We start from the raw sequence: 14,949 nt of genomic DNA, 5'->3' as shown, positions 1-14,949 counted from the left end.
GATGATTACTTACCTTCCATACCTGCAAAAATATAACGAAAACAAACGTGCTTGGGGGTCCATTAGACCCTATGTGACTGACTAAAGGTTAATATTCGTAGCAGAATCATCAATAACTATTAAAGAAGATCTATCAATGTTTTATCCTCTTAATACATTGTAGTCATCATATTATACAGCACTGTGTACTTACAATTGCTCTTTTTACATTTCTACCCAGATAATTATTCTCTTTTCTCTGCTCTATGTACAAACAGGAAGTCTCTTCACTGCATGAGTCATCCCTTTCTTCACCTCCTGTCCCAGCTTCTCCCTCCTCCCCCCACCATTGACTTTTGCAGTGACTGATGACTCATACAGGGAAAATTGACCTCCTTTTTCTACATAGAGCTTAGAAGAATTCAGCTAGTCAGTGTTTAATCACAGAACTAATGGAAAAGAGAAGAATTATCTGGGTAGAAAGGAGAAATGAGCAATTGTAAGTGCACAGTGTCATACTTATCCTACCATTATATACATTGTTGGTGAGGTGCCCCCTAGTCTGAGAGGCACCGTTTGCACGGCAATAATTATATTTGCACAGTATTTTGCTGCAGCAATCTCAGGCTTAGCAACAAACTGGACTCTGTACTTAGTGCAATCAAGTTAAGGAGATAAAAGGTAAATTTGAGAGATTTTTAATTTTTAACATTTAGAGGGGCCCTGTCATCACTCTGTCTGAGCCACAGCAATGAGTATTGACATTTACTTATAGTATGGCACCTGGTGTTCAGAGTGTATAGCAATGTGCACGTCCTCCTGATGGGCTGAGTACTGGTGGTCGCAAATGCTCAGTCACACTCCCCACAGCTAGGTCTCTGCACAGTGATCTCCTATTAAATACAAGGCAGCCAATGGAAACGTCAGCTGTCAGAGGGGAAAGAAGAATAATCCACCCCCGAGCCCACCCGCAGCAGATCAGCAGCACCAATAAGGGCACAAGAAAAAGTACATTTGAAAATAAGAAATGTATATATCAGCGCAATATGCTACTTTCTGAACTTATGAACCATTTCTCTTCCCCCATCTACTGAACCGATCACTCACTGAAGAAAAAGCTAAAAATCCTTTTTGGTCAAACTAAGGTGGCCTGTCTGCTCACTGAGGAATCAGATTACAGCTTGAATTCTAGAGATGGGAGGGCTAGGAGGAGAGTAAAAGTGAGAGAGGCAGACATGCACAAATGGTGTTGCTGCTTTCTACTAAGTGTTTTGTCACCGAAATGTTGGAGTCACAGCTACACTGCTCAGTACTACAGCTTTCTAGTGTTTAATCTCATCCCAGTGCTGCATTCGCAGCTACACTGCTCAGTACTGCAGATTTCTAGTGTTTAATCTCATCCCAATGCTGGATTCTCAGCTACACTGCTCAGTACTGCAGATTTCTAGGGTTTAATCTCACCCCAGTGCTGGATTCTCAGCTACACTGCTCAGTACTGCAGCTTTCTAGTGCTTAATCTCACTCCAGTGCTGCATTCACATTTACACTGCTGCATGCTGCAGCTTTCTAGTGTTTAATCTCACCACAGTGCTGGATTCACAGCTACACAGCTCAGTACTGCAGATTTCTAGTGTATTAATCTCACCCCAGTGCTGTATTCATGTTTACACAGCCTTATGCTGCAGCTTTCTAGTGTTTAATCTAAACCCAGTGGTGCATTCACAACTACACTGCTCTATGCTGCTGGTTTCTAGAGTTTTATCTCTCACTCCAGTACTAGACTCATATCTTCATTGCCCAGTATTTCAGCACAATGTCTTCTATACTGTAGTTTTCTAGTGTTTTATCTCATTCAAGTACTGTATTCACAGCTACACTGCTGAGCATTGCTCAATAATGTCCTCCATGCTGCTTCTTCTGAATATGTGCTACATAGGAGACAGGAAAGGAGGAAGCAGTCATGTCTATGTGTAAGGTATGTTGGATATCATCTCAGTTGTCTCTGAGCTAGTGGATAGAAATGTGCTGCGATAGAGCTTGAAGAGGGGGTCACTGGTGAATAGTGCAGGTTGCAGACCACATAATAGGCAGAAATGGCAGTATTCTTCATGTACACCCAACCCCGCTTATTACTGAAATAACAGGTGCATTTTAGTAGCACCTTTACTGTTCCTTTTTAACAGAAAGGAAGTCAGATGTTCCCTTTTATCACATAACGGTCACACTGAAAAGTATTTGTTTTCCGCATCAAAAGTGATATTAGAGAGAACTGAGAAACCACATAATACAGTGAACAAAACGTGCTATATCTTTGCCCCATGCTTTACACTGCAGCTTGACTCTTTCCAGATTGGCTGAGATCTATCAATCCATTAAAGCAAGGACAGAATGATTGATTGTAAACTATAAATATTTAGCGTGAACTCCAGGAAAGTGCTGACTGTAGAGTGAGGGGCTTCAATAATGGCGAGGGGCCTCCTGCTGGACTTTGTCATGTCTCCTCAGTAAGACTTCATTCCCCTATGCAATAAATAGGATTACCCATCAACATGGACATCCCATAGTGTATACAATGTAAAAATACAGCGCGTGCGTCACCATCTCCATGGTGTCTGAGATGCTGGAGAAGAAACGTTTCTTCCTTGGAATAATAAGTCTCATCATTCATGTTCTTATCTAACAACACAGAATGTAAACAATTGATACAATATACAAAGAGAATTCCTGCAAGAGGAGCGAAGGCTACACCAGGTTCCTCCAGATAGGCTGCATGGCAATGCTCATCCTGAGCCTCCTGCTTCATGAATATAATACTAGAGATGGAGAAGAACAGAACCAGCGCTCGACTGGGATCCCTCACAACCTATTAAGCAGACTTCTAAGCCTTCAGGGTCTTGGAAAAGTGAGAACTTCTATGAAATGATAGACACATCTCTACTGTGACTCTATAGCGCCGCTCTGATTGACATAGGTTAAATTACAAGCTAGGAATTAACTAAGAGGTGGGACTGGTTGTAGCAGCGGAATCCCACCTGTTACAACTCACCCTCTGCACTGCTCGACACCACAGTGATCATGAGATTGAAAGGGTTACAGGGCTGGGCAACCTGGCTGTTGAATGGGGCAGCGCTGCATTCTGGCGCCCAGGCTGGTGACCATGGACCACTGGATGCCTCAACTAGTCAAGAAGCCCCCTTCATTTACAGAGGTCATATACCACCAGTTATAAAATGAAGGGCTATTATAGCAATCTGCTATGACTTAATCTCAACCAATGCTGCATTCACAGCTACACTGCTTAGTACTGGCTGTATTATGTTCTCTATGCTCCTGCTTTATACTGTGTGTTGTCTTACCACAGTGCAGGAAACACAGCTACACTGCTAAGCACTTCTATATAATAAACCACTCTGCTGCAGCTTTCTCGTATTTTTTCTCACACAAGTGCTGGAATAACAGCTACACTGCTGAGTACTTCTGTAGAATAACCTTCTAGAATGCAGCTCTCGTGTTTTCTCTTATGCCAGTGCTGGATTCACAGCTAAAACCCCTTGAAAAGTTTCAGGTTGCCATCCCAGTATAAAACCCCAGTAATCATTACCCCAAGTCTCATGAGTTCTCCTCAACAAAGTTTTCACAGCTACACTGCTTGATACAGCTTTATAATGTTCTACATGCTCCTGCTATGCTATTTCTCTACAGTGCTGGATTCAAAGCTACACTAAGTACTGTTATATAATAAACCTCTATGCTACAGCTTTCTAGTGTTTACTCTACACCAGTGCTGGATTCACAGCTACAATGCCTTAAATAGATTTTTGTTGCCCTCTCAGTACATGACTCCAGTAGTTTTTCCCCCAAGCCTGATGACTTTTCATCAACTATTGGATGCACTGAAAATGCCCATCGAAGGGAAGATTCCCAATTTTGGCACAGGTGCTTGGTTGAAGGACATCTTGGCCTTACTGCTTACCACACTGCTTCTATCCTTAGATCTCCAGGTTGATGGACACTACACGATACCCAAGGGTTTAGGGGATGTCGTGGTCCAAGGTTACATACGGTGGCAATGAATGAGGAGCATCTTCATCCCATACGATCTGTTATTTTGTAGGATTTCTCTAGTTTTTTGTTTGGCTGTGTCTTGCCGACATTGGCGCTGATACCGTACACCCAGACGTCCGGGGGCCGGGTTACATGTACAGCAGTCCTGTCTATATTTAGTGAGCCGCCGCGCGCTCTATTGTGCCTGCTGGTGGTACCACAAACCATACGATCTCTGTGACCCCCTCTAGTACAGAGACACTGAATGTGCTCTCCAGTTACCCTGCGAGAGGTTAGATATCAGGGTCCTGGAGAGTGCAGACGTCAAACTCCTCTCTCACAGTCCACTCCTATGTAATGAGCCCTTCACCCAGTCTGCGCAGATCTGCTCCTGGTGCGCCGGCAAGTGTTTACATACGGAGGTGCCCAGGACGGCGAAGTGTCCCAGCAGACCGCAGTCTAAGAAAGTATTCCCCCGTTACTGGGGCCAATCAGCAGGTGTACACAACTCCACATACACAGCTGGTATAACCTGGGCATCTGTATATAATTATTTATGTACAGCCGGTATAACCTTGGGATCTCCTGTATATAATTATATATGTACAGCCGGTATAACCTGGGCATCTCCTGTATATAATTATATATGTACAGCTGGTATAACCTGGGCATCTGCATATAATTATATATGTACAGCCAGTATAACCTGGGTATCCCCTGTATATAATTATATATGTACAGCCGGTATAACCTGGGCATCTCCTGTATATAATTATATACTGTATGTACAGCCGGTATAACCTGGGCATCTCCTGTATATAATGATATACAGTATGTACAGCTGGTATAACCTGGGCATCGCCTGTATATAATTATATATGTACAGCTGGTATAACCTGGGCATCTCCTGTATATAATGATATACAGTATGTACAGCTGGTATAACCTGGGCATCTCCTGTATATAATTATATATGTACAGCTGGCATAACCCGGGCATCTCCTGTGTATAATTATATATGTACAGCCGGTATAACCTGGGCATCTCCTGTATATAATTATATATGTACAGCTGGTATAACCTGGGCATCTGTATATAATTATATATGTACAGCCGGTATAACCTGGACATCTCCTGTATATAATTATATACTGTATGTACAGCCGGTATAACCTGGGCATCTCCTGTATATAATGATATATGTACAGCCGGTATAACCTGGGCATCTCCTGTATATAATTATATATGTACAGCCGGTATAACCTGGACATCTCCTGTATATAATTATATATGTACAGCTGGTATATCCTGGGCATCTCCTGTATATAATTATATATGTACAGCCGGTATAACATGGGCATCTCCTGTATATAATTATATATGTACAGCCGGTATAACCTGGGTATCCCCTGTATATAATGATATATGTACAGCCGGTATAACATGGGCATCGCCTGTATATAATTATATATGTATAGCTGGCATAACTCGGGCATCTCCTGTATATAATTATATATGTACAGCTGGTATAACCTGGGCATCTCCTTTATATAATGATATATGGACAGCCGGTATAACCTGGGCATCTCCTGTATATAATTATATATGTACAGCTGCTATAACCTGGACATCTCCTATATATAATTATATATGTACAGCTGGTATAACCTGGGCATCTTCTATATATATAATGATATATGTACAGCCGGTATAACCTGGGCATCTCCTATATATAATGATATATATACAGCCGGTATAACCTGGATATCTCCTGTATATAATGATATATGTACAGTTGATAGACACCACCGCTAGTAAAGCTCTTATCTCAGCAGAGCGCCTGCGGTCGGTCCTACATAGATTACCGCCGCTGTCCCCCATCCGTTGCGGTTATGGCACTTATCTTCTACGGTGCACAAGGGTTTCCTATCAGACAAAGAAAACCGCAGGGTGACGGGCGAGATCTCGGGGCAGGAGAGCAGGTGACCCCGGGAAGGAAGGGGGGAACGTTTAGGACCCTGTATGGCCACAGAGGACCCGGTGGTCTCCAACCTGAGGCTGTGCAGCGGGTGCAGTACTACTACCCCCAGCATGATGGCTGCAGCAGCGGGTGCAGTACTACTACCCCCAGCATGATGGCTGCAGCAGCGGGTGCAGTACTACTACCCCCAGCATGATGGCTGCAGCAGCTGGTGCAGTACTACTACCCCCAGCATGATGGCTGCAGCAGCTGATGCAGTACTACTACCCCCAGCATGATGGCTGCAGCAGCTGATGCAGTACTACTACCCCCAGCATGATGGCTGCAGCAGCTGGTGCAGTACTACTACCCCCAGCATGATGGCTGCAGCAGCTGATGCAGTACTACTACCCCCAGCATGATGGCTGCAGCAGCGGGTGCAGTACTACTACCCCCAGCATGATGGCTGCAGCAGCGGGTGCGGTACTACTACCCCCAGCATGATGGCTGCAGCAGCTAATGCAGTACTACTACCCCCAGCATGATGGCTGCAGCAGCTGGTGCAGTACTACTACCCCCAGCATGATGGCTGCAGCAGCTAATGCAGTACTACTACCCCCAGCATGATGGCTGCAGCAGCTGGTGCAGTACTACTACCCCCAGCATGATGGCTGCAGCAGCGGGTGCAGTACTACTACCCCCAGCATGATGGCTGCAGCAGCGGGTGCGGTACTACTACCCCCAGCATGATGGCTGCAGCAGCTAATGCAGTACTACTACCCCCAGCATGATGGCTGCAGCAGCTGGTGCAGTACTACTACCCCCAGCATGATGGCTGCAGCAGCTAATGCAGTACTACTACCCCCAGCATGATGGCTGCAGCAGCTGGTGCAGTACTACTACCCCCAGCATGATGGCTGCAGCAGCTGGTGCAGTACTACTACCCCCAGCATGATGGCTGCAGCAGCTGGTGCAGTACTACTACCCCCAGCATGATGGCTGCAGCAGCTGGTGCAGTACTACTACCCCCAGCATGATGGCTGCAGCAGCAGGTGCAGTACTACTACCCCCAGCATGATGGCTGCAGCAGCTGGTGCAGTACTACTACCCCCAGCATGATGGCTGCAGCAGCGGGTGCAGTACTACTACCCCCAGCATGATGGCTGCAGCAGCTGGTGCAGTACTACTACCCCCAGCATGATGGCTGCAGCAGCTGGTGCAGTACTACTACCCCCAGCATGATGGCTGCAGCAGCTGATGCAGTACTACTACCCCCAGCATGATGGCTGCAGCAGCTGGTGCAGTACTACTACCCCCAGCATGATGGCTGCAGCAGCGGGTGCAGTACTACTACCCCCAGCATGATGGCTGCAGCAGCGGGTGCAGTACTACTACCCCCAGCATGATGGCTGCAGCAGCGGGTGCAGTACTACTACCCCCAGCATGATGGCTGCAGCAGCGGGTGCAGTACTACTACCCCCAGCATGATGGCTGCAGCAGCTGGTGCAGTACTACTACCCCCAGCATGATGGCTGCAGCAGCGGGTGCAGTACTACTACCCCCAGCATGATGGCTGCAGCAGCGGGTGCAGTACTACTACCCCCAGCATGATGGCTGCAGCAGCGGGTGCAGTACTACTACCCCCAGCATGATGGCTGCAGCAGCTGGTGCAGTACTACTACCCCCAGCATGATGGCTGCAGCAGCGGGTGCAGTACTACTACCCCCAGCATGATGGCTGCAGCAGCGGGTGCAGTACTACTACCCCCAGCATGATGGCTGCAGCAGCTGGTGCAGTACTACTACCCCCAGCATGATGGCTGCAGCAGATCCCCCACTGAGAGCTGGGTATTGTAGAGGGATCAGCTGTGGGAAGAAAAGAAGGCGATTATGGAGAGACGGAGGGATTAATGGGAGATCACACAATGGGAAGCGCGGCCAATAAAATGAAAAAAGGGCTCGGCCGCCTGTAAAGTGAGGGAGGGGTGGGCGAGAAGAGCATGCGAGGAAGTACTGCCACTGACACAGCCCAGGGGTCTCCTGATCCATGGCGACAGTGATCCTCCTCTTACCTCCCCAATATAAGTGTCTCTCACCCGCACATCCTATAAGGACTCGGCTCCCATTCACAAAATATTTTTTTTTCTTTTAAGTGACTCCATTTTTTTTTATTTTTGTTTTCTTCATTTCCATTTTTTGTGCCAATTTTTTCAAAATGACCCACGAGTTAGGTGCCCAAACGCCCCTCGTCCTCTTCTCTGCGGATCCGCGGGGATTGACCTAATTTCCTCCAGGACAATTGCGCCAGATGCCGACAGTTCTGCCATAAAACGAGATTATACGCCAATTACGGCCCCCGGGAATAGTCAGGAAAACTGGTAAAGTAAGTACACCCCTGAAAGGGATTATATGGATTCATGGATAAACCTACAATGGGGAGTACCCAGAATGGACCCCGGAGAGCGCCCCCTAGTGTAATCCAATAAAAATGAATGCATCTATCAAAATCGCCAGTAAGCAAAGATTTTATTTACCTGCTGGGGTATATTTTTTTTAATATTTCTGAATGGCGAGTTTCATAATTAAATGTTGTATAATTGCATCCAGTCAAAAGTATCCTGATACATTGTAACAAACTATCAGGACAGGAGAGGGATTGATGCTGTGGATGCATTTAGCACACAGAGCATTGTCTGGACTGATACATTGTAACAAACTGTCAGAAAAGGAGAGGGATTGATGCTATGGATACATTTAGCACACAGAGCAGTGTCTAAACTGATACATTGTAACAAACTATCAGGACAGGAGAGGGATTGATGCTGCCAATGCATTTACAACACAGAGGATTGTCTAAACTGATACATTGTAACAAACTCCACACAATAATATCTCCTCCTGATACATTGCTGCAGATAAGAGTAAAAATGGATGTACGATACTTCTGCTTGCTGTCCTGGAATGATATCAGGCATTTCTAATGCTTCCAATCCCCAAACAAGAATGGTTCTGTTCACTGACAGCAAGCAGAGGTTTTGGAAATGACAAAAAACAATGTAATTTTTCAGCCAAGACTGCATCCGCTATAGTCTTGGAAGTCGGTGGAACTTTAGGATGTCCGCAGTTAACCCTTGTTTGCCCCAGAGCTGCACCTGTCCCTTTTTCGACTTATGACTGGTTCCCTTTAATTTGCTGCGCAGCATTTTTCAGGAGCATTATCCACCAGGAGAATGTAGGCCGGCTGCCCGGATAATCCTCCTCCGGGCATTGGTCTGTGGAAACAATGCTGGAAGGTGTGCCAATAATGGGGGCACCGAGCATGGAGGGGCACCAGGAATGTAACAGCCGGTGGATGTTTATAAATAAACACAAGACTTGGTGTAAGTGTAGGAAACCATCAGCAGGGGAAGTAATAGGGTTTCCATTCAAAGAGGAAAGCGGAGCACCTAAGTGCAGCCCTGGAGGATGAGGATGAGGCGGAGGGTGGGGGATGTGAGGCTGGCACACACTTGGGGCACAGACTTCTTCTTTAGTAGCTGCAGGCACTTTGCCAGGATCCAGATAAACAAGTTAGGCAGAAGAAGGGGTGAAACATTAAAGGGACAGTGGGGGTAAAATAATAAAAAATGTCTAATACTTTTAGGAGCTTTTCAGGCGCCTGATAGGTGCTGTAGTCCAAACAGAAAAAAATCTGGTAATGACTTGCTCTACTTTTGCCCTCAGCAGCATTTATACCTTTGGTGGGCAAAAGTGGCACAATAATAGAAAGGTGCTATAATGGGCACGTGAATAGACCTTAAATCTCCAAAATAGATGGCACAGATGTGGAAAACACTGAGGTCTTAGTGCCAACTACATCGGAACCCGCAGGTGGGCCCACACCATGGAACTGCAGCATTTCGTGGGTTAAATTTAACTTTGCTACCAAGTAACTTAGCCAACACTTGGCTTTTACTGATCGGCATCTACAGTGACTTTGTATCTTTCTCCAGTACTTTGTTGCAACGTGCAGCTTTGTTTTACATTGTTCACTTTGTCTTGACCTTGACAGTTGTGACCCAGAAGAACTTTATTTATGGACAATTCTGGACCTCATGTTCCTGGCAGCTCGTAGCCGCTCTTATTGTTCCAGAGCATTGTTCCTATTGTGGGCACTGAGGCCACGAACTCCATGATACATTTCTGGCCTGTGCCCCTCTGATACTTCTGACTGTCCCCTGCCTTATATATTGTGGGTACAGGGTGTGTGGGCATAATACAGAATCACAGCGCCACCCAGTGGTAATTGTAGACATACAGGTTCTAAACACAGACGCAAAACAATTTACTGCTCTATAGTGTGCTCGTCCTCTTTCTTTTCCTTCTTCTCTTCATCCTAGTTCTTTTCCTTCTTCTTCGTCCCCATTCTTCTCCTTCTCTGGCCCTGGTTTGTCGCCTTCTCCTTTTAGCCCTCATTCGCCCCCTTCTGCTTCTTCTCTTGGCCCTCGTTCATCTCATTCTCCTTCTCTTGGCCCTCGTTTGTCTCCTTCTCCTTCTTCTTCTCTTGGCCCTCGTTTGTCTCCTTCTCCTTCTCTTGTCCCTCATTCATCTCTTTCTTCTCTTGGGCCTAGTTCATCTCATTCTCCTTCTCTTGGCCCTCGTTCGTCTCATTCTCCTTCTTCTCCTCTTGGCCCTCGTTCGTCTCCTTCCTCTTCTCTTGGCCCTTGTTCGTCTCCTTCTCCTTCTTTTCTTGGCCCTTGTTTGTCTCCTTCTCCTTCTCTTGGCTGTCGTTCATCTCTTTTTTCTCTTGGCCGTCGTTCATCTCATTCTCCTTCTCTTGGCCCTCATTCGTCTCCTTCCTCTTCTTCATCTCTTTGCCCTCATTCGTCTCCTTCTCTTGGCCCTCGTTTGTCTCCTCCTGGCCCTCGTTCATCTCCTTCTCTTTCTTCTTCTCCTGGCCCTCGTTCATCTCCTCCTTCTTTTTCTCTTGGCGCTCGTTCATCTCCTTCTTCTTCTCTTGGCCCTCGTTTGTCTCCTTCTCCTTCTTCTCTTGGCCCTCGTTCGTCTCTTTCTTCTTTTGGCCCTCGTTTATCTCCTTCTTCTCTTGGCCCTCGTTTGTCTCATTCTCCTTCTCTTGGCCCTTATTTGTCTCCTTCTCCTCCTTCTTCTCTTGGCCCTCGTTCGTCTCCTTTTCCTTCCTCTTCTCTTGGCCCTTGTTTGTCTCCTTCTCCTTCTTCTCTTGGCCCTCGTTTGACTCCTTCTCCTTTCTCTTGGCCCTCGTTTCTCTCCTTCTCTTGGCCCTTGTTTGTCTCCTTCTCATTCTTCTCCTGGCCTTCGTTCATCTCCTTCTTCTTCTTCTTCTTCTTCTTCTCCTGGCCCTCGTTCATCTCCTTCTTCTTCTCCTGGCCCTCGTTCATCTCCTTCTTCTTTTTCACTTGGCCCTCGTTCATCTCCTTCTCCTTCTTCTCTTGGCGCTCAGTCATCTCCTTCTTCTCTTGGCCCTCGATTGTCTCCTTCTTCTTCTCTTGACCCTCATTAGTCTCCTTCTTCTCTTGGTCCTCGTTTGTCTCCTCCCTCTCCTGGCCCTCATTCATCTCCTTTTCTTGGCCTTCGTTCGCCTCCTTCTCCTTCTTCTCTTGGCCCTCATCTGTCTCCTTCTCCTTATCTTGCCCTCGTTTGTCTCCTTCTCTTCTCCTGGCCCTCGTTCATCTCCTTCTTTTTCACTTGGCCCTTGTTCATCTCCTTTTTCTGTTGGCCCTTGTTCATCTTTTTCTCCTTCTTCTTCTCTTGGCCCTCGTTTGTCTCCTTCTCCTTCTTCTCTTGGCCCCCATTAGTCTCCCTCTTCTCTTGGCCCTCATTTGTCTCATTCTCCTGGCCCTTGTTCATCTCCTTCTCTTAGCCCTCGTTCATCTCCTTCTCTTGGCCCTCGTTTCTCTCCTTCTCCTTCTTCTCTTGGCCCTCGTTTATCTTCTTCTTATTATTATTATTCTCTTGGCCCTCGTTCGTCTCCTTCTCTTGGCCCTCGTTTCTCTCCTTCTTCTCTTGGCCCTCGTTTGTCTTCTTCTTCTCCTGGCCCTCGTTCATCTCCTTCTTCTTCTCTTGGCCCACTTTCATCTCCTTCTCCTTCTCTTGGCCCTCGTTTGTCTCCTTCTCCTTCTTCTTCTCCTGGCCCTCATTCGTCTCCTTCTCCTTCTTCTCTTGACCCTCAATTGTCTCCTTTTCTCTTGGTCCTCGGTTGTCTCCTTCTTCTCTTGGTCCTCGTTCATCTCCTTGTTCTCTTGGTCCTCGGTCATCTCCTTCTCCTTCTTCTCTTGGCCGTCTCGTTCCCCTTCTTCTTTTGGTCCTCGGTCAGCTCCTTCTTCTTGTCTTGGTCCTCGGTCGTCTCCTTCTCCGTCTTATCTTGGCCGTCTCCTTCTCCTTCTTCTCTTGGTCCTCGGTCAGCTCCTTCTTCTTGTCTTGGTCCTCGGTCTTCTCCTTCTCCTTCTGTTGGCCGTCTCCTTCTCCTTCTTCTCTTGGTCCTTAGTCAGCTTCTTCTTCTTCTCTTGGTCCTCGGTCGTCTTGTTTTCCTTCTTCTCTTGGTCTTCGGTCATCTCCTTCTCCTTCTTCTCTCGGTCCTCAGTAGTCTCCTTCTTCTTCTTAGTCCTCGGTAGTCTCCCTTTTCTTCTCTTGGTCCTCGGTCGTCTCCTTCTCCCTTTTGTTTTCTCTTTTAGATTCCAAGCTTGCTGATCCTACCTAGTACACTGGAACAAAACCTCAACTATGTGAAGTTGAAGTCAGACATGGATTCTAGGATTTGATTGTGAATCTGAATGCTTAAAATTATTCCATCTACAATAAATGATATTAAACTTTTTTTAGGGGGGATAAATGAGTTAAATCCACATAAGGGGTCAGTACACAACTGTCCTCAATAACACAAAACAAAAACAAGACATTAAAAGTTGTGAGATGATTTGCAGAAATATAAGTTTATAACTAACTTTTTAACCTAAGTGCTGAGGAATAAGTTACAAGTCCCCGAGATCCGGACACATAGAATATTCACCTAAATTAATCATTAACCTATTGAGTACAGACTGGAGAAAATAATTTGTGAATAAATCGCTTTACGAACTGGAGCTAGTGAGGGTCACTGAACGTTTTGCACAATCCGGCTGCAGTATCAATATCTGACCATCAGGGGGCAGCACAACTACACTAATGACAGCACCAGTGTTACAGCCCTATAGTACCGGGTCATGGACCATAAAGGGGACAATAATTTGTGTTGAAATTTTTGGAAAACGTTTCCTATGTGTTTGTAACGTTCTCAGATTTCTAATAATATAAAAAAGTAATGTAAAGCTTCCCTGCTGGTCTAGAGTAGTGCCGAGATTGACTTTACATCCGCTGCTGGTCTAGAGCAAGTTTAATTTTATATTTTCTGCTATTCTAGGTGAGTGAACAGGGTAATTTTACATTTCCCGCTGCTCTAGGGAAGTGAAGTGTATATAACTTTTATCCTATGGGTACTAGAAAATTCGGACCCTGGACCACTGCCCAGTTAGCCATCGCCTAGAACTAGCCCTGTCTTGTGAGTGACCTCCTCTTTATCAGTCCATCCTGCCCTGATCCACAGTAGTAAGACCGTATCTTGGCCGTATGGTACCGCGGGGACATCTCTGAAATCACTTTTCACCTCTTTTTATACTTATTGTTGGCTGTCAAGAGTTCTGCAGGATATTCTCGGTGAGGATGCCGTATATTACCAAGCACAATGAAACTTACCAAGCACAATCAGTCACATATCATGTACAGACTTGAGACGGACTTATAAAAGGGGCACAGATATCGAGGCAAAGCCAAAAAATTTATATAAAGGGATAGCGACTAAACCTTCCCACCCCATGACTCTACTACCCGCTGTTCTTGTCCTCCCTCCAGGATAGTCCTTGCTGTTAATCCCTGGAAATGTCATTGTTTTTTTGCACAGATACAATTTGGCACAAAATGTACATTTCCCCTTCCACATTCCTCCATGCTACAGGTGGCGCTGTGCTTACAAGGTTTATCTGCCCAGTTATACCGGATATTGACTCTCGCTCTAGCACACCTACAGGACGGGAGGAGGAACTGTAAGCACCAAACTAAATGTGGCGAGAAACAGGTAGAAAGTGATCACTCACCATCCTCCTCCGCCTTCTTTCCGGCTCAGCCATTTTTTCAGCAGACCTCGGCGCCTCTTTGGTGAAGCGCTTGGCGTGGAGCAGTTGGACCACGCTTCGTCCTCGCTGGATGGAGTCACCTCTATGGTTGGGGGCTTTAAATCTTTCCCTCGGACCTTTGTCCCCTCAGTCTCGCTGCCACCACATGGCTCTGGAGACCATTTACCTTTCTTCAGCTTCAGGCGCCGCCGTCTGGCGCTTGGCGTGGAGGAACATGACCACAACTCTGGAGGCTTCAGCTGCCTAAAGGTTTCCATGGCCATTAATCTTCAGGGATGAAGGTTGGAAGCTCCTTTGACCATTATGGCCCAAGTGTTTTTGGTAATTCCACCGATTGTGTAGACCTAAAAAAATGGCGATTCCGATAATCCGGCACAGAAGGCTTCACCTCGGCTTCAAATATGAAAATTTCCTTCCCACACTAAAAATGTCAACGCCATTGCCGTCCATTAATGAAGCTTAATTGTGCACGTCGCGGTGCAGTCGCTGGATCTGGAGTGCCGGAGATAAGGAAGGAGATCCAAACCAATTATTTTAAAACCTCTTGATTAACGTAAGTGCAAAATATCCCTTTGGATGAAAGCTCCTCACCATCCGGTGACGCGGATTCTACAGAGGAGCAAAGTCCAGAAGTAATGCACCATGATGAAGGTGCAACCATGAGAGAACACAGAAGGTCCTCTGCCCTCCTACGAATAGTCCCGAGGTTGGACAATCTGACTCATTTTCATACCTTGCACAATATCCACATTTCTGGGTAATCGGACGCCTTTGCCAGCAGCTT

General features: G+C 46.3%; 1 protein-coding gene across 2 annotated transcripts in view; it reads right to left on the bottom strand.

The window, feature by feature from the left end:
• GRAMD1A (GRAM domain containing 1A) overlaps nt 1-14,568 on the bottom strand; it is a 63,758-nt gene extending 49,190 nt beyond the window's left edge. For both annotated transcript variants that reach the window (XM_077260176.1, XM_077260177.1), the window contains exon 1: nt 14,127-14,568. In XM_077260176.1, coding sequence (XP_077116291.1) covers nt 14,127-14,428 — 302 coding nt within the window. In that variant the 5' untranslated portion in view covers nt 14,429-14,568. The remainder of the gene's footprint in view (nt 1-14,126) is intronic.
• Between the last annotated feature and the right edge of the window lie 381 nt (nt 14,569-14,949).

The sequence above is a fragment of the Ranitomeya variabilis genome, chromosome 4 (genome assembly GCF_051348905.1).
Source record: "Ranitomeya variabilis isolate aRanVar5 chromosome 4, aRanVar5.hap1, whole genome shotgun sequence".
Lineage (NCBI taxonomy): Eukaryota > Metazoa > Chordata > Amphibia > Anura > Dendrobatidae > Ranitomeya > Ranitomeya variabilis.
The sequence above is the reverse complement of the archived record's forward strand: the minus strand, read 5'-3'. Positions and strand labels throughout refer to the sequence as shown.